This window comes from Suncus etruscus, chromosome 20 (assembly GCF_024139225.1).
Source record: "Suncus etruscus isolate mSunEtr1 chromosome 20, mSunEtr1.pri.cur, whole genome shotgun sequence".
NCBI classification, from domain to species: domain Eukaryota; kingdom Metazoa; phylum Chordata; class Mammalia; order Eulipotyphla; family Soricidae; genus Suncus; species Suncus etruscus.
In genome coordinates this window covers 40,737,892-40,757,642 of record NC_064867.1, presented here as the reverse complement: position 1 = coordinate 40,757,642, position 19,751 = coordinate 40,737,892, and the positions used below count along the sequence as shown (strand labels likewise).

The window sequence follows — 19,751 nt, the reverse complement described above, 5'->3', positions numbered from 1 at the left end:
TATGGGATGCCAGGAATCTAACTGGGTCCAGTCTGTCCAGAGTTGGCTAAATGGAAGGCAAATGTCTTATCGCTGTGCTCTCTCTGGCCCCATTGCAGACATTTTTTTTATTTTGTTTTTTTTTGGCCACACCCTATGACATTCAGGGGTTACTCCTGGCTATGTGTTCAGAAATTGCTCCTGGCTTGGGGGACCATCTGGGATGCCGGGGGATCGAACCATGGTCTGTCCTAGGCTAGCAGGTGCAATGCAGACATCATACGCCTTGCGCCACCACTCTGGCCCTTTTTTCGTTTTTTTTTGGGGGGGGTCGGGTCCATACCTGTTGATGCTCAGGGTTTACTCCTGGCTATGTGCTCAGAAATCGCTCCTAGCTTGGGGGACCATATGGGACGCTGGGGATTGAACCGAGGTCAGTCCTGAATCAGCCATGTGCAACAAGGCAAGCACCCTACCACTGTGCTACCACTCCAGCCTCCATTGCAGACATTTTTAACAAGAAAAATAACCTTGGGTCCTGAGGTTTGGAACTAGATGGGCCAAATGCTCCCCAGCCCTCATGTCTGGGTCTGGGCCTAGTCTTTGTAAACAGGTAGATGTGTCAGCCCCATGGGGCCTTGGGTCTGGATGTTGGGAGATTTAGGCTCCTGGGTCCTCAGGTCTGGTTTAGAGGGTGCAGGCTTCCAGGGTCACATTCCTGCCACTCACTGCCCCGGGTCCATCCAGGCACACTTTGCGGGTGTCCCATCACATATCCCTCTCTTCTCAGCTGGTCAACTCAGGAGAAGATGTCCTGGTATTCTACAATGACAGAGCGTCCTTCCAGACTTTGATCCAGATGATGCGCTCCGAGCGAGACCGCATGGACGAGAACAGCCCACTCATGTACCATATCCACTTGGTGGAGCTCCTGGCTGTGTGCACGGAGGGCAAGAACGTGTACACGGAGATCAAGTGCAACTCACTGCTGCCTCTGGACGACATTGTGCGTGTGGTGACGCATGAGGACTGCATCCCCGAGGTGTGCCTGGGCTGGGGTCCCTCCGTGTCTCATAGGGACAAGCGCCTGGAAGCCACAGGGCCCTGGGTTATGACTATTCTACTTGCAGGAACTTCTTGTCATGTTGACTTAGCAGAGGCAGGACGTATTGTGTATTGTGTATATTAGGGGATTGGGGACAGATGGACATTTTTTGCATCCATCTCCTTGAGAATAGGGGACAGACTGTTGTGTTTAGCTCCTAAGAGCTGAGAGTAGGGGAGATCCAGCTTTTCCCAGTCTAGAGAGACAAAGAGGATCCTTCAGGAATAAAGCCTGAGAGTGACCTGTGGATGGGTAGGGATGCCAAGTAGCAGAGAGAAAGCCTTGTACCCACCAGAAAATGACAATGCCATGGTTTTTTGGGTCACACTCGGCAGCGTTCAGGGGTTACTCCTGGCTCTATGCTCAGAAATCGCTCCTGGCAGGCTTAGAGGGACTATATGGAATGCCGGGATTTGAACCACCGTCCTTCTGCATGAAGGCAAATGCCCTACCTCCATGCTATCTCTTCAGCCCTTTTTTCTGGTTTCTCGAAGTCAGTCCTTCCAGGCTGACTTTTTCCTCTCTATGGTGCTCTCTACATGATGCTATTTATTTTATTCCTGTGTGTTCTAAAATAACTGCTACTGCTGCGTATCACAAACTAAACACATGTTTTCTGTGCAGCATATGTTGTATACATTAACATACATTGTGTTTGGGATTAAATTCTTGGGAAGTTAATAGAACTTGAAAAGCAAATCACAGAGGCAAAAGGTTCAGGGAAAACTCCCCCACCCTTCTCTTTTGACGTCTGTTCTCCTGCTGTCCCTGGTGTGTCCTACTTTCAAGAACATGTCTCTTCCTGGTACTCACTGTTTTGGGTGCTGATTGTAAGGAGGTGCAGACAATGACGGCCTCTCACCATCACAATCATGGCGAGCTGCGTACAATAGCATGTCTTTTTTGTTTTGTTTTGTTTCTGGGTCAAACCCAATGATACTCAGGGGTTACTCCTGGCTAGACACTCAGAAATCATTCCTGGCTCGAGGGACCATATGGGATGCTGGGGGATTGAACCAGGTCTGTCCTGGGTCAGTCATGTGCAAGATAAGCACCCTACCACTGCACCACTGCTCCGGCCCCATCAGCCTGTTCTTTCTGTCCAGGTGAAGATCGCCTACATCAACTTCCTGAACCACTGCTACGTGGACACGGAGGTGGAGATGAAGGAGATCTACACAAGCAACCATATGTGGAAGTTGTTCGAGAACTTTCTGGTGGACATCTGCAGGGTATGGCTTCCTGGGGCTGAAGGCAGAGTTAGGGTGCGACTGTATGCACTTGCCTCCACGAGTGTGCCCGTGTGAGTGTGAACACTCATGCAACTGAACGTGTAGGAATGTGTCCATGAGTCCATGCAGGTGGGCGTATATGCGTGTACGCCTTTACATGCATGCGTATGAATTGTGTGATGCACACACACAAATGTTGTGTGATGTGAGCATGTGTGTGAGTTGTGTGTGCATATATGGATATTTTTGAGCGTACGTGTAATCGTTTATGGGTATTTGTGTGTGTCTGTGGGGTTCAAAGGGCACAGTCGTCAAGTTCACCATGCCTGGTGACCAGCTTTGTGGCCTGATTCCAAGCACAGAAGAGATTTTATTTATGAGCTTCGGGGAAGATCATATCCATCCTGCGTTCTGTCTGTTTCCTGTCCCACTTGGTAGCCTGACTGGAACTGTCAGGTTTTCTTTTCCTGGGCAGTCTGTCCTTTGTTGTTTTTTGTTTGTTTGTTTGTTTGTTTTGTTTTTGGGTCACACTCAGCAGCGCTCAGGGGTTACTTCAGGCTCTATGCTCAGAAATTGTTCCTGGCAGGCTCAGGGGACCATATGGGATGCCGGGATTTGAACCACCATCCATGCGATCTCTCCAACCCCGAAGTCTGTCTCTTCTTAAATCTTGAATGCATCTCTTCACCCATCGTGACGGGCCTGTGACGCATGTCCTTGGTCCCCTCTGTATTGCTGGCCTGTGTTGGCAGGGCTCCATCCAGAATCACAGGGCCTGCGACACATGTCCCTCATCCTCTGTATGTTCCTGGCCCTGTAGTGGGCTGATTTCCAAATTCCAGACTTGGCTAACGATGGTTCCACCCCTGTTGATTTGCAGGCTGGGGAAGAGAGTCAAGGATTTGCCTCAGGCAGGCCCACATTGGGCTCTGCAAGAGGGCAGAGTTAGCACTGCTCCCCAAGTCTTTTTCTTGGGGTTCAAATCTTCACTTCAGGCAGACACTTGGAAGTGAAAGTCTTGAAAGTCCCAAACTGATGTGGACATTGTGAGATTCCACCTGGTGGAGACCAAAAGGTCTTCTTTTCCAGCCCAATGCTGCTGGTTGTGGGTCTCCCTCTAGCACAGTGAACACTAACTTATCACTCGGGGGGCAGCCACAGCAGCAGGTTGGTTAACTCATGATGGTGTTCCCCATCATCTCTCAGGCCTGTAACAACACAAGCGACCGCAAGCACGCGGACTCCATTCTGGAGAAATATGTCACCGAGATTGTCATGAGCATCGTCACTACATTCTTCAGCTCCCCCTTCTCAGATCAGAGCACCACACTGCAGGTGAGAAGTCTATGCTACCCTGGGTATGTCCTCCTGCAACCTTCCTTGCCTGGGACATCACCTCTACTGTGTATGCCCCTCTCCCCTGCCACTCCCCCATGTCCATCTCCATCCCCATCCCCAGTACAGGCAACTTTCAGGTCCTTGTTTGTGTGTGTATTAACATGAGACTAGAAACCACTGAGCAGTGCTTGGGACCAGATGCAATACTACTCTGCCATTAAGGGCCTAAAGCTATAAGGCGTTGCTTACCTGAAGCCCTCCAATCTTAACCCCAAGGGAGCATGGCTCCGGGAGATTCTTGCATGTAGGAAAATCCCTCTTGTTTTGAGATGGGTACTGGTGCCCGGCTGTGGCAGCCTCCTAGATGCCACATACAAAATTCTGTCTGGGCCTGGTCTGCAGAAATAAGAGATTTCCATCCTGCAGGTCATACATGAAGAGATGGAACCCATTGAGGGTGGAGCCAGGTCATGGGATGCAAATCATTGGAGGTGAAGGATGAGGCTCCATGGGGAAAGAGTACTTTGGAGCAGAGAAAGCTCTCCTCAGTGTGTTTGCCAGATGCTTCAGCATTCCTCGAACCAGTCTTGAGTTCGAGAAAGTTCAACTCAGTCTGTCTATCAGACTCTATGCAGATAGAACCTATCACTTTCCCCTTCTGGGGTGGTAAAGTGAGACTCAGAGGGGTCCGTGGCCCTGCTTGGCCATGACCACCACTAGGCAAAGAGCTGTGGTCTGTCGGGCTCTCAGGGGGAAAAAAAAAAGAACTGGAATCCTCTTTACACCCCACCCTAGTCCCTTCCTGCACTCAAGGAAGGAAACACTAATGTGGGTGAAGTCACTTCCGTACATCCTGAGCCTACCCACCCTCAAGGCCTGCCTATTACATACAGCTGTGCTTATCTTTATTTGGTCCCTCCCACCAAAGGTTCCACCCATCCTCATGTGATCTTGTCCAACAGGATCTCCCCCAACTCCACAAACCCTGTTCATCCATAGACTCACCCATACTAACTGCCCATCTATAGACTTACCCATATTAACTGCCCATCCATAGACTCACCCATACTAACTCCATCCATAGACTCATCCATTCTAATTGCCTATCCATAGACTTACCCATACTAACTACCCATCTGTAGACTTACCCATATTAACTACCCATCCGTAGATGCACCCATATTAACTACTCATCTATAGACTCACCTATACTAACTGCCCATCCATAGACTTACCCGTACTAACTACCCATCCATAGACCTACCAATACTAACTGCCCATCCATATCCCATCCAGACTCACCCATACTAACTGTCCACCTAACTTGGCCCATACTAACTTGGCCCCACCTCTCCTGCAGACACGCCAACCCGTGTTCGTGCAGCTGCTGCAGGGCGTGTTCCGCGTCTACCATTGCAACTGGTTGCTGCCCAGCCAGAAGGCATCGGTGGAGAGCTGCATCCGGGTACTCTCCGACGTGGGTAAGCTTGCAGTTCACTCTTCCGATGGGAGGAACCCCAACCCTGACTTTCCTCGGTGTTGTTCATCCAGCAAATGTGTCCCTTCTGCCTTCTAACCAGGACACTGTCCCCTCTTCTCAAATACCAACAACCCTCAACCCTTCATGTGGTCCCTCACAGGCAACTTGGAAGGACTTTTCTTTCACCGGGTTTACAGTCTTATCTTTCTTTTGCTCCTCCAAAAATGATCTTTGTGGGGTCTTCTGCCCTAAGTTACCCTTGAGCACCCCTGCTATTTGTGCTCACCCCCTGCATCAACATGCACAACAATGGCGGCATGTTGGGGTCAGCACTGTGGAACCCAACAGCAGGCATGGACTATACTGACTGGGACTCCTCACCCACTTCTGCACCCCTGCCTGGTGTCTGGAGTCCTTCCTCATTGCTCTCTATCCTCATCCCAGAGCTTAGAGGGTCCCTCACTCTTCATCTCTCCTCTACCCTCATCTCATCCTAGTGTCAACTGGGACCAAGCCTCTACCACTGTCCTCAACTTAACTTAGAGGAACTCTGTGACCCTCACAGCACTGAACTGGGAAGAGAAAGGCATAAGGCTAAGAAGAACTGGGATGTAGGAGTGAAGGGAGAGCCTGGGTGGAGTTATGATAGGAGAGCCAGGCACAGAGGAGAGGAGAGCTGGCCTGGGAGCAGGGAATTTGTTGTGTGTGCCCTTGGGGGTCCGGGCATGGTGCTGTCTCTGAGATGAGAGCACCTGTCTTCTCCCCCATGAGCACCTGCTTTTGTTGCTTGGTGCATGTGTCTCCCCGACTCCCAGGTCTCTATTCTATGCATCAGAAGTGGGTGTCTGGGCTGGTTGAGGTGCCGCCTACCTCAGGATCTTGTATTTGCCTGTCAGAGATTTGTGGGTTGTTCAATGCTGCCCACATTGGATTCCTGCTGGAAGTCACATGGGCCTATCCAAATCCTGGGGGTGGTACAGTCAGTTCCTGAGGGCCTTTTTAATCAGTGGTTTTAGGTGGGGAAGATGAGAGCAACAGTCAGACTTGGAGGGGCCAGTTCATTTCCTGGTAGAACATCAGGTGTCCATTTCCTGGTGGACCACAGGGATCCACTTCCTGGTGGGACACTGGGTGTCCATTTCTTGGTGGAACATGAGGATTCATTTTTCTTGTGGGACACCAATGGGTAGAACATGGTTCCATGTCCTGGCGGTTTAGTTGTCCTCCTGGTTTCTTAGACAACATGAGGCTGGGGACACAGTTAAAGCGGCTGGAGCTCGTCGTGAGCTCATCATAGATCTGGTTTCCATCCCCAGCACCCCAACTCTGTTGTCCTTTGTGGATTTCCTCTCTATCCTCCCTGGCCATTTCTATGCTGTCCCCACCCTGCTCCCTGTACTTGTCTTTGCACCTGTGGTTGGGTCCTGTGGGTTTCCTAGGGCATGAGATGCTCTCTGTATCCCCACATCTCTTTTGGGGAACTGTCATGCCATAAATAGGTAAGGCCTCAGTGCCTGCTCAGGCCTGAATGTGGAACTGGAGAAACTTGGGCAAAGTTGTTTCTACCTGCACTTGCAAGGTTCTGCAGAGTCCTTGGAGACTGCTTGGCAAGGCAACCCATAACCTTGAACCTACGTATGCCATGTGTGTGGCCTTGGCAGGTGCTGACCCCACCCTCTATTCCTGTGGGCCCCCTGACCCTGCCATCCCCTTCATGCCCAAGCTTGGACCCATCATGCTTATGTGCATCTCCCTATCTGAGCAGCCAAGAGCCGTGCGATCGCCATCCCCGTGGACCTGGACAGCCAAGTCAACAATCTCTTCCTCAAGTCACACAACATTGTGCAGAAAACCGCCCTCAACTGGCGACTCACAGCACGCAATGCTGCCCGCCGGGACTCTGTGCTGGCGGCCTCCCGTGACTATCGAAACATCATTGAAAGGCTACAGGTATGTGAGTAGCAGGCCCGGGGGTGGGGGTGGGGGGACTACAGAGTAGGACAGGGCATGTGGGGTTAGACCCAAAGGCCATAGCTGCAGGGTCCTGGCCAGCCTCTTTCTTACCTCCCCTCAGAAGGAAGCACTCCTCAACGGGGTTGAAGCCTAGAGGTGGGGGACTCCACTGTTCCCTGCAGTGGGTCAGCCAGTAACAGGACAGAGACACAGAGAGGAATACATGCTGGGCCCATGACAGGAGGTCACTTGCTGGCCATAGTTGTGGTCAGAAGACACCAAAAATAAAAATGTTAAGGGGTCGAAGAGATAGCATGAAGGTAAGGCATTTGCCTTGCATGCAGAAGGTTGGTGGTTCGAATCCCGGCATCCCATATGGTCCCCTGAGCCTGCCGGGAGCAATTTCTGAGCGTAGAGCCAGAAGTGACTCCAAGCGCTGCTGGGTGTGACCCAACACACACACACACACACACACACACACACACACACACACACACACACACACACCCAAAACACACACACACACACACACACACACACACCCAAAACACACACACACACACCCAAAACACACACACACACACACACACACACAGAAAACACCAAAATGGGTCAGAGAGATAGCACAGCCGTAGGGCATTTGCCTTGCACTCAGCTGATCCAGGACAGACCTGGGTTCAATTCCCAGCAACCCGTATGGTCCCCCAAGTTGGCCAGGAGCAATTTCTGAGCCCAGAGCCAGGAGTAACCCTTGAGCGCTGCTGGGTGTGACCCAAAAACCAAAAATAAAGACGCCAAAAATCTGCAGTCTCTGTTTTTCTTGCCCAAGTGACCTCCGCATACAACATAGTTTGGGATTCAAACTCCCCTCACCAGAGCTCGGTGCTATTGGGAGCCCTGGACAAGACTTTGACAGGCAGGACAGGGTGATGATGCAGGCAGAGACCACCACTCAGTTTTGGGGTCTACAAATGGCCCAGCAGAACCCCTCCAGCCTGCATCATTGAGGCTCGAGTCGCTCACTCACTGCCCCTCTGGCCAGCGGCCCTGGGCAGAGCATGGGTGGTGAAACTCTAAGACGGGCCATACTCACGCTGTCCACTATCACAGGACATCGTGTCTGCTCTGGAAGAGCGACTGCGGCCGCTGGTTCAGGCCGAACTATCTGTGCTGGTGGATGTGCTACACCGGCCCGAGCTGCTGTTTCCCGAAAACACCGATGCCCGGAGGAAGTGTGAGAGCGGCGGCTTCATCTGCAAGTGAGCGCCTTGGGGTGCGGTGGTGCCAGCTTCCAGGGGCAGATGATGCTGGCGGGGCAGACCCCTGGACAGGAAGTCCATTCCCCTCATGCAGTGGGGACCCCCTCTTGGGACCTCTATCTTGTCTTCTACGTGATAAGAGCGGTGGAGGTAGCACCAGGATTTTCCCCAATATTTGGGGATTCTCATGAGAAATGGCTCTACTTCTTTGATGGTTCCTTCCTTCTTTCCTTCCTCCCTCCCTCCTTTCTTCCTTTCTTTCTTACCCCTTCCTTCCTCCCTTCCTTCTTCCCTTCCTCCCTTCCTCCCTCCCTTTCTTCCTTCCTTCTTCCCTCCCTCCCCTCTCCCTCCCTCCATCCCTTCCTTCCTCCCTCCTTCCTTCCACCCTTCCTTCTCCATCCTTCCTTCCTCCCTTTCCCCTTCCTTCCTTCTTTCCTCCTTTCTCCCTCCCTTCTTCCCTTTCTTCCTTCCTCCCTCCCTTCCTTTCTTTTCCCTCCATTCCTCCCTCCCTCCCTTTCTTCCTCCCTTCCTTCCTTCCCTCTTCCTTCTTCACTCCTTTCCTCCCTCCCTTTCTTCCTCCCTTCCTTCCTTCCCTCTTCCTTCTTCACTTCCTTTCTTCCTCCCTCTCTTCTCCCTCCCTTCCTTCCCTCTTCCTTCACTCCCTTTCTTCCTCCCTCCCTCCCTTTTCCCTTCCTCCATCCATTCCTCCCTTCCTTCCATCCTTCTTCCTTCCTCCCTTTTTCCCCTCCTTTCTTCTTCCCTTCCTTCTTTTCTCCTTCCTCCCTCCCTTCCTCCCTTCCTCTCTCCTTCCCTCCCTCCCTCCCTCCCTCCCTCCCTCCTTCCTTCCCTCACTCCCTCCCTCCCTTCTTCCCTCCCTCCCTCCCTCCTTCCCTCCCTCCCTCCCTCCTTCCCTTCTTTCCTCCTTCCCTTCCTTCCTCCGTTCCTTCCTTCCCTCCTTCCTTCCTTCACTCCCTCCTTCCTTCCCTCCTTCCTTCCTTCACTCCCTCCTTCCTTCCTTCCTTCCTTCCTTCCTTCCTTCCTTCCTTCCTTCCTTCCTTCCTTCCTTCCTTCCTTCCTTCCTTCCTTCCTTCCTTCCTTCCTTCCTTCCTATTTTTGGTCTTTGGGTCACACCAGGCAGTGCTCAGGGGTTACTCCTGGCTGTGCGTTCAGAAGTCACTCCCGGCAGGCTCGAGGGTCTGTATGGGATACCAGGAATCGAACCTGAGTCTGTCCAGGGTTGGCCACGTGCAAGGCAAACCCCCTACCGCTGTGCTATAGCTTTGGCTCCCTGGATGATCTTAATTCTCAGAACCCACAAAGCACAGGATGAGGGGGACAGGAAGGTTTCCCAGCCATCTTCCTCCTGCATCTATCTGTGCTGTCTCTCACCCAGGCACTCCCTGACCAAGTGTGGGAGTAGTTTTCAGGTCCCCCAATGCTGTATGCACCATCCTACCACCAGGCGGCACCATTGACCCACAGTCCTGCTTGGCTGCTCCCCCTTATAGTTGAGGCCTTGTACCTGACTTCCAGTGGGAGCCTCTGGGCTTTTCCTAAGAGGCCCCCCTGGTGTCCCATAGGCTCATCAAACACACCAAACAGCTTCTGGAGGAAAACGAAGAGAAACTCTGCATCAAGGTTCTGCAGACCCTTCGTGAGATGATGACCAAGGACAGAGGCTATGGAGAGAAGGTACCATGCAGACAGCCACGAGGTTCCATCCTTGTGAAGGATCCATGCCTGGGTCCCTCCTAGTGACATTGTGAGGTTTGGTGCCCATGAAAGTTTCACGAGTGGGTTCCATGATAGACGCAAGGTTCGGTCCTAGTGATGGGCCCGGGCCCAGGTCCTGGTGATATTTCTGAGGTTTGGTCTCCGTGAAGATCTGTGTGGATTCTATGACAACCGTGCGGTTCGGTTCCCATGAGTGTGGGTGACAGGAACTGGACCCTGGGTTGGCAGCTCGGAGCTGAGGTCTCTGCCGTGTCCAGTGCTGGGAGCTCCCTCTTCACTGAACCCCAATCTGTGGGTCTGGCCCTACAGACCTGCCTGCAGGTCACATGCAGCTTTGTGTTGAGATTCCCCTAGGGCCCCCCAATCTGTCATGGCAGCACCTTACCTGGGACCACGCGGCCCCTTCTGTGCCTTCTCCCTGCGTCTCCACGCTGGGAAGTTCAGTGAATCAGAGATGCCTGGTGTAGGTCTGCATTTCCCTGTCATCCCACCGCCAACTCAACCAGGACCCCCAGGAACTTCATTTTCTCTCCCCTGAGAGCCTCAATCTGTGGCTGGACCCCAATGTTTACTGCGGAGGGAAGAACGAGAGCAGCATTACACCCCTTCTTCTCTGTGGGCTGCTCCCCCCGCTGTCCCAAACTTTGACTCAGACCTCACAGAAGCGGGGGACATGTGAGTGCCTGTCAGGAAGCTATTGAATCTGGGGGAACGTGGATGCAGGAAACTGCCAGGAGGGGGTGTCTTTGCACCAAGCTGGTGATCAAGTGGCTTTCCTGTCCTCAACTGGGGGACACTATGTTCCCGTAGGCTCGTGGATCCCATGTGGAAAAACATAGGCTATTCATACCACATGTAGCAGCATAGCAACTTAGGAGCCTTTCTCTCCCTTGGTAGGAGACAGATAAAACATAATAGCTCAAGATGCTCCTTTCCCTCCCTGAGGGCTTCCTGTTGGGACTGTCTGCATCTTTAGTACAAGCCAGTTTGTGTGTGTAGACTCTGTCCTTCTGGGCTTACTGTCCCCCAATCATTGCCACCTTGGGGCTAGTACCAGTTGCAGAGACAACTATGTGGGTGGCGTGGCCTCCCTTTCCTAATATGGCGCCCAGGACAGACAAGTGTTAAGGCAATGTGGGTTCTACTGTACTGAGGGACACAGGGTCTCAACTGAAAGGACTTGGAAATCAAGGGGATGGAAAAGAGGGAGATCCCAGCTCATCTGAGGTCTGGCCCCTTCTCTGTGCTCAGAAGTAGGTCCTATGCCACGTCTCCTGCCTTACAACCTGTGGCACCACTGTCCCTTCAGGAGAAGATATGGGGCAGCAGCAATAGCACAGTGAGGAGGGCTTTTTGCCTGCCATGTGACTTAACCCAGTTTGAGTCCCCATCACTCAATTTTGTTCCCCAAGCACCACCAGGCGTGACCCCTGAGCATCACTAGGTATAGCTTCCAAACCAAAAATGAGAACAAAGCAAGAATAGAAGTCATAGAGACTCTGGCCTGGAGCCCTTGCGTCATTCTGGCACCCTCTCTTGTCCAGTCCTGGACTTCACAGGGCAGACCAAGTGGCTTTGGGGTTACATGAAGTCATAGGTTCAGGCACCACATTCTCAGCCATGTTTCCTAGGGTCTTCTGAGACCCCCATGTGTACTTGTGTCTGGGAGCTAGGCCTCAGATTTTACTTCGAGGCTGGAACCTTCCAGAATATGCATCATGTCATCTGCATGCAAATCTCCCCATTTTCACACAAACTGTCATTGGGCTCATAGGCTGAATAAAAAGGCGAGTCACACTTCCTGGGCTTCATATTCGGAACCTTCCGGAACCTTCCAGAACCTTCTAAGATCTTCTGGAACTTCTCTGCTAGCCTTGACCTCAAAGCCATAAAGCCATAAACCTAAACCACCAGTACCTATGATGTGAGGAGGGCCCGACCCAATCTTAGCAGCTTTTGGAAATCCTCTTCGTCACTGAGCAAAAGCCTCTCTCCCAAGCCCCCAAGCATGTCATCTCTGCCCCCTGAGATATTCAGACACAGTTCTAGAGCCACACAGTGTCTTCCGGGGTGACTCACAGCCTCTGGGAACCAAGCTGACTGAACCCCAGACAGAGCTGCTCATGGTACAGACATTGGGTGTGGAAGGGCTTGCCTTGATTAACAGACACCCCAGAACTTACACGCGGACTCTGAGATTCCTGCTCTGCTCTGGACCCTCCACTTCTACAAAACTCTTCACCCTGCCCAGAGCCGTCCCCGTGCTCCAGTTGGCCCTGCCAAGGGGATCAGGCCCATCAGGGTCTCTACGTGTGCCTCTCATCCTAAGAAGTGCCCCCACAATTCACAATACAGGGATGGCGGATGGAGCATCTCTCAAGAGCAGAAGTGCTATTTCTTGAGATACTTCAAATGCTCCTGACCAGCCATGCAGTTGTTGCAGAAATTAGGAAGTAGGGGGCTGAAGCAGTGGTGCAGAGCGTAAGGTGTCTGCCTTGCACATGCTAGCCTAGGACAGACCGCGGTTCAATCCCCTGGCATCCCATATGGTCCCCCCAAGCCAGGGATGATTTCTGAGCATATAGCCAGGAGTAACCCCTGAGTGTCACCAGGTGTGCCCCCCCCAAAGAAAAGAAATAAATTAAGAAATAGAAGGCAGGTGTGAGGACAGGGCTGCAGTGGCCATCACTGTTCTGCCATAGGCACAGATCTGCCTCCTGACCTTGGTGCCACTTTGTTCCACTGCTGAGCTTCTGGGATGGAACCCAGATTCTCATTAGGGGGCATCTTTAACCCTTTGCCAGCTGCTAGGACCTGGGACCCTCAGTAGATTGCTGGGCGTGGCTCCGAGAAATGAGTAGAGAGAGAATTGTGAGCTTACAGGCAATGGCTCGGGGGCTGTTCTCTAGCTCGTCCCCCACTACTTCCCGCCCTTCTATGCCCCACTTACGCCACTCAGCTGTCTACAGCTTGCATCCCCCCCCCCCCCCTTCCCACTCCACCCTGCTGTCTGTAACCTCTGAGCTCACCCTCAGCTGCCAGGGTTCCTGCCTGCAGACAGACGTTTTACGTTTTCAGTGACGCGTATCTGGGAGCACGGTGGGGCCTGTCTCTCCTCCAGCTGCCTGTGCAGCTCATTCTGCTGGTTCTTTCCCTTCACTGTGAGACTAATAAATTTTCCCTCTTCCTGTTCTCACCTGAGTCATCTCAGAGTCACTGGGAGGACAGGAGCATTTGTATTTCCCTGGGAAATAATACCCCTACTGGGGTCCCTGTTAGGGGCTGCAGCTTGGAGCTGGAGCCATGTTGCTATCCCTCTTTCCTGGGCTGTGGGGGGCCTTGCAGAAAGAGCCTCAGAGCCTTTCTGGTTGTCCAGGGAGGCTAGTTCAGTCCTGCTAAGCTCCCCGACATTTCTTGCGGTCCCCTTGAGCTTCCAAATGGAGGCGAATCTGATTTGTGGGTCCCGGCATTGATTGCCTCCCAGGGTGGGCAAGACTTCCTCCCTCGCTGGCCTTTCCTGCACTAACACTGTCTCTCTCTCTCTTTCTCTCTCTTTCTCTCTCCCTCCCTCTTTTCTCTTGCAGCTTATTTCCATTGATGAGGCGGAGAATGCTGAGGTCCTCCCTCTCTCTCCCCTGTGCTTGTCCTAGTCTCATGCTGCCCCCCCCCCCCTCTGGCCATCGCCCTGCCCTACCCATGTCTCTGCTTGTCCCATGTGGAGCATATGTATGTGTGTGTGTGTGTGTGTGTGCCCCAGGCAGGGAGTTGCTGCTACGTGCCTGCATCTGCGTCTCTCTCGTTCGTTCGATCATCCCTTGCCCTTTGTCCTTGGAGAGCCCGGAGTGGAGAGAAAGAGGGTGTCTGACCTGTGATAAGACACAATCTGTGTCTGGGATCTCAGTCGCGTCTGTGGCTACTGGTGTCAGGACACCGAGAGTGTCAGATTAGCTTGGAAGTCCCAGCACTCTTCCACTTGTTCAAGTGGCCATGAGAGGGGGGGTACCCTAAAAAAAAATATGGACTCTGGCTCAGGGTGACTCTGAATGCTCTGTTGACATCTCCTCGCTCATTTGGTTTCTAATTTTGCTGTTTTGCTTCAGTTTGTGATTTTGGGGTGTTGCTGTTACTCAAACCCAGGGTCCCCCTCTTGGGATTTTTCTAGACTCTGGGTTGCACTCTGCTCTTAGCCTCCTGAGTGAGTATCATTAAGAGCAACGGGGGGCATTTTTTGATGCTTTGGAGATTCTGTATTTTTCATTTTTCATTGCCTTAATTTGGGGACAGCTAGAACTATGCTCTCTCCTTCCTGGGGAGGAAGGAATCAGGTTCTGTTGTGGGGTCCCCTGCTCTGGAAGCATTTATGACTCCAAAGCTCTTTTCCTGGTTTGTCTTCACAGCTGCATGCACCCCTTTGGGCCACACTGAGGCCTTTGGAATCTGGGGCGTGAGAACTAAATTCTGATTTCCCTGCGGCCAGAGCTGGGGGCTCTCAGTTTGAACTCTCAGCCCCCACGATTGCCCAGTGGATTTGTTCTGCCATGCCCAGGTCTCTCCTTGGGGGCAGGGTGTCTGGCTGGCTGGGCCTGCCATTGTACTGAGCCTCCCAGAGCACCCTCCACTTTCCGTCCACCATCTTGTCAGGGTTTTCTGAGGCCAAAGGGGTCACTGCTGTGGGGCAGGCAGAGCCCAGTTGACCTGTGTCGCTGACAGGTACCCTAAGTCTGAGTGTGATTTTGGGGCCTGTCGAAGGGGCCTGTCTGGCCACAGGAACAGATAGATATCTGTGTCCATTCTGGTGGAGACTAACAGTTGGGGGGAACATTCTAGACTCCATCATGTTCCTTGAGGATTCTTTAGGAAGCAGCTGTGCACCTCATCTGCTAGGGTGACCTCTGGGGTCCTACCAATCACCAGGTAGTATTGGGGAGACTCCTCCTGCCCCCCCAGTATGCCATGGGAGACTCAGTAATGGTCTCTCTTCCTGCTGCCCTCTGTGTCCAGAGATAGGTCTGGAGCTGGCCCCTTGCTAGTCTCATCCCCAGGGTGCCATAGGCTGCTCATGGGGTCTCACTCCTCCTGGCCTCCACACACAGGTCAGTTGGAAAAGGGATTAGGGGGTAAGTTAGGGATCAAAAGAGGGATCAAGGATCAGGATGATAAGAGGAGATTCCAAGGACCAGAGAGATAGCACAATAGTAGGGCATTTGCCTTGCATGCAGCCAACCCTGGAGGGACCCGGTTGGATTCCTGGCATCCCATATGGTCCCCTATGCCTGCCAGGGGCGATTTCTGAGTGCAGAGCTAGGAGTAACCCCTGAGCACTGCCAGGTGTAGCCCAACAACCAATCAATTAATCAATGAATAAAGTTAAAAAAAAAAAAAAAAGAGGGTATCCAGAGGGGGATTGGGATCAAGATGGGGGTTGGGGCCAAGAGGGAGGATATGGTTTGGGGTAGGGATCAGACATCAGGATGTCAATCCATGGATTGGGGATGAGGGATCAGTAGAGAGTCAGGTGGGAGAGATCAGGACAGGAATTTTGGGGGTCAGGAAAGGGGCTGTGCCTGTTATCAAGCAACCAAGTGAGCAACTTGAACCTGTGAACCAAGGGGGTTGGGTCCCAGTGCAGCACCCCCCAACCTGGCCCCAGGGAACCCCTGCCTCTGAGTAGAGGAAGGACAGGCCTGACAAGTGCCTCTGGACCCTGATCTCTATCCTCCCAGTGTCAGCAGGCCAAGAAGTCCCCAAAACTCGGTCCTCCTCCCCTGCTACCTCTAACTCCTCCTGCTAGTCAGGGTACCACAGACCTTGGAGAGGACACAGCACCTGATGAAGTCCCTGGGAAAATTCTGCAAGAATCAGGCATGATCCATTTCCCCTTCAGGGGTGTTCTTGGGGCACTCAGCCCAGGGTGGGGCGCCCTAGTTTCTGCTGTGCAGCCTGGGCTGGGCGCCTGCCAGCATGCAGGCGGCGCTTACATAAGAGCCGCTTTTTCCTGGAATCCGGACCCGCTGGTGTGTGACCTTCGGCAGTAATTGCCAAGAAAGGCAGCGGCTGTTCGGTGCCAGGCCTTGCTTTAGTCCGAGCAAACGTCCGGCCTGGGGGACGGCCCTGGGGGCCCCCCTTCCCAGGAACAGGAGACTCAAGACCTTCTGAGGGCTGAAACTGGCATGTGAACCCAAACTACCCCCTGCACAAGACCTTCAGGTTCTAGAAGCCAATAGCTCTGAGGGGCCCCAGCCACATCCGTCCTCAACATTGCTCAGGGGTCCCTTCGCCCTAAAAGTTGTCCAATGCACAGTCCTGAGTCCCTTCATGCAGTTGTCCTTCCTGCCCTAGGCAGAAGAGTCAAAAATCCATCCTGAGGGCTGGATACCAGGCAGCTGCTGAATGTATTGGATCTGCCTGAGATTTGGTTCCATGCTGGCACCCCACTGGGCCAGGCCTGTGATTCTGAGAAGACTCTGGGTGTCCAGGAGGGACCATTGTCAAAGTGGCCCAAAAGACGTTTCTACATAGCCAGCTCAGTACTGGCCTGGAGCAGGCAGACAGGAGAGACACGCACACACATACACACATCCATGTATGTGCTCATGCATGTGTCCAAGTAGGTGCCAATTGGAAAGGCAGTTTGAGGGACCAGAATGTACTTGTAACAAGGTCTCCTGTTTACTCCTCACACTGCCCAATATCTGTGATGTGGCCCAGGGGACCGACCTCTCATGCTCAGCAGAGACTTCCTTGCCCACTTGGCCAGGTATCACCAAGCACAACTTCCCAACAATGGCAGGTGCTATGCCATTTTGCAAAGCTCTTTTGAACTGGAGGTAAGGCCAAGTTTCCTCATGCATGTCCCCTGTGTCCCTATGCTCCATAGCCTGGCTGGCCCACGCAATGGTGGCTCCATCCAGGATGGACATGAGCAAGTTCTGGACTTGAAATTCCACCGAGAACAAGTTGGGTTTTCCTGTGCTATTGGATTTTGCTGACTATGCCTCAGAAGACTCCGGGAAGACTTCCTCCGGGAAGACTTGAAGAGGCAGTAGGAGTTGAACCCCAATACCAGGCAACTCCCCACATCATCTTTGCATATCCCTGCAACCTCCTTGGGCCATGGGGCAAAGACCAGAGCCTGGGCTTTGGGACTCACATAGTCTCCATGCCTATGGGTGGACCATCATTCTCAATTTCCCCGTGGGCTGTGATCTTGGATGTGGGGCTGCCCTGTACCCCAAAGACTGTCATCTCAGCAGTCCCATGTCACTTGGGAGCATGATCAGGTTTTTCAAATTAGCCACTCGACACTATCAGATAGATCCCTTGATTCTGAAGAAATTGGAACAATCTCCCAAAGGGAAGCATTGGCAGGTTTGTGGGTTGTATGTGGGGTTTGTTGCTGTTTCGCTTAACGCTGGGCCATGCCGGAGTCCCGGATGCAATATCACAGGTTATTCTAAGGATGTGGCTAATGGGAACTGTAAGCAGTACCTGAGCAGAACCAACCCTGAAACTCAGCTCTGGAGCCCCCAAGAGGTTCTGCGATGGCCTCCCGGTGGCTCAATGCCACTCCCAATGCCAGTATCACCTTGGTTTTCCAAACCAGGAGGCTTTGTTTTTCTCTCCAACGTAGACAGAGCGCTTGTACAGCCTCCAGACTGTGAGCAGCGATTCTTATGAGCAGCTGCTTGGCGTCCCGTTGAATCTGAAGGTGCCTGAGGAACTTGTGCAAACTACCCTACAGCTGGCTGCTATGTGGGGGAACCCAGTATCAGTGGACGGGGAAGGGAGCAGAGCCAACCGCTGCCCCCCCAACTTCAAGCTACAGCTTGGGACAAAGATCACAGAGAATTTCGAAAATCAAGTGCCGCTTGATCTGGTCGCTGTGTCGCTCTGAGTTCCTGTGACTAGCGGGAGAGTCGTGGTGCCCGTCGGCCTTGTTCTGTTCATGGTCTGGCCAGCATGGAGGACAGACTGGCCCTGTCCCACAGTGAATCTCTCTTTGTTTTGTGGGTTTACTCACATGCAGGCTGGTGCTTTGTGTCTGCTTTGTCCCTCTCTGTTAGCACGGCGAGCTGCTGGCAGAAATGTGGGCACAGTCTCTAGAGAGAAAGGGGATGTTGAGGCAGGGTGATATGCCTAGACGTGCCCTGTTCTACTCTAGGCCCTTCAGGGACCGTGGCTGATGCTCAGGGTCAGAGGGAGATAGATGCCTTACCATCGAGCCTTGCACGCCAACCCATCTGACCTCAAAGGAAGCCCCATTTGTGCCCCATCTGCGCAGTGCTGTCCTGGCTGACATTTCCTTTCACCTGATGGGCAAAGGGATAAAAGGCAGAACATGTTGGACAGCGCCATTGTTTCCATTGAATCACTCCAGGGACCCCAGCAACAGCGTGGGGAGACAGGGCCGATGCTATTTCTGTATCTCCCAGCCCCCCCAGCTTCTGGCATCCGCAGATACCCCAGAACTCAGTGATGTGTGCAACTGGAGCGAGGGGCAAGACACAGCTATTGCCTAACTATCAGATCAAGAGGGAGAGTGGAGTGATGGGCGCAGACATCCCTGCCCCATGGAGGGCTGATTTGGGCATTGGGAGGACTGGTATTTGGAGTCACCCTGCCTAGCCCACCTCTACTAGCACCCCCTCTGTCTCAGGGACTGACAGCTGACACATGCCCTGACTTCTCTCTGGCTCACGTCTGTCGCCCTTGGAATCCACCAGTCTATTCATCACGAACCCGGCTCTATGTGTCTTCCCAAGCCTGGAGGAGGTCCCCGACTCCTCCATTTTCCTCTGTGTTCTCTTCTGTCTCCCTCCGTGTTCCATCCTTCCTTTGGGTCTCTGCCTGTCTGTGCCCACCCTGTCGAGCTGTGGGACTGACCTTGCTGCCTTTCGCTCCCACCCAGCTGCCGCCAGCTCCAGATGCGGAGAATCCCACCGAGGTGTGTGCTGTGGAGGGGGTAGGTAGCCACGGGCTGCCAACACAGAGTCACCGCAGGGCCTGTGTGTGGCGCGCCCTGTCCAAACCTCATCCCCGGGCATGGGTACAGACGTGCAGCTCTCCAAAACGGCTCAGGACTTTCGTGGTTGCTTGCATTTGTTTGTGCTAGTTGATTGGGAATGCCCCGTGTCGGCCCCAGACCTCTCTGCCCCCAGTGTTTCTTCCAGGAAGGCACAAAGTGTGGCCCAGTGCTTTCCCATGAGCAGCTTCTTGCTTGGTCCTGAGATGGAGTCGTCGCATAGGGACAACTGTGAGGCAAGGTTTCTCGCACAGTTTTAGCAGACAGCAGCTGTCCCAGGCCTGCAACAAGGCCTACTCTGGTCTCAGCTGGTCCAGGGTGAGAATTGGGGTACAGATGTGCTTAAATTAATCCAGACCTCTTAGTCACAGAGACACTTTCTGGGGCCGAGAATTCAGGTCCGAAAAGGTAGAACAGATTTGCAATGCCAGCCTTGGAACTGGGTTGGGGGGGGGTTATGTGGCGTGTCTTATCCCTGTCCAGGATGTAGTCCAAGGTTGTGCACGGGGTTGTGGGGTGGGCGAGGAAGGTTGCACAATGCCATGCTCTCTGCATCTCTGCATGCGTGCGCAGGGGAGCTGGTGCATGAGGCATCCCTGGAGTGGGCCCACGCATGGGTCTTCTGCCAAAACGCCCTGTCCAGAGTGGC

The 19,751-nt window shown here is 53.1% G+C and overlaps 1 protein-coding gene across 3 annotated transcripts in view; it reads left to right on the top strand.

Moving 5' to 3' along the window:
• The window catches only part of ITPR1 (inositol 1,4,5-trisphosphate receptor type 1), a 215,091-nt gene that overhangs the window by 117,355 nt on the left and 77,985 nt on the right, over window positions 1–19,751 (top strand). For all 3 annotated transcript variants that reach the window (XM_049766351.1, XM_049766350.1, XM_049766349.1), the window contains 9 exons: window positions 770–1,021; window positions 2,191–2,316; window positions 3,523–3,651; window positions 5,015–5,135; window positions 6,900–7,084; window positions 8,198–8,346; window positions 9,927–10,038; window positions 13,665–13,697; window positions 18,989–19,024. In XM_049766351.1, the coding sequence (XP_049622308.1) occupies window positions 770–1,021; window positions 2,191–2,316; window positions 3,523–3,651; window positions 5,015–5,135; window positions 6,900–7,084; window positions 8,198–8,346; window positions 9,927–10,038; window positions 13,665–13,697; window positions 18,989–19,024 (1,143 nt within the window). The remainder of the gene's footprint in view (window positions 1–769; window positions 1,022–2,190; window positions 2,317–3,522; window positions 3,652–5,014; window positions 5,136–6,899; window positions 7,085–8,197; window positions 8,347–9,926; window positions 10,039–13,664; window positions 13,698–18,988; window positions 19,025–19,751) is intronic.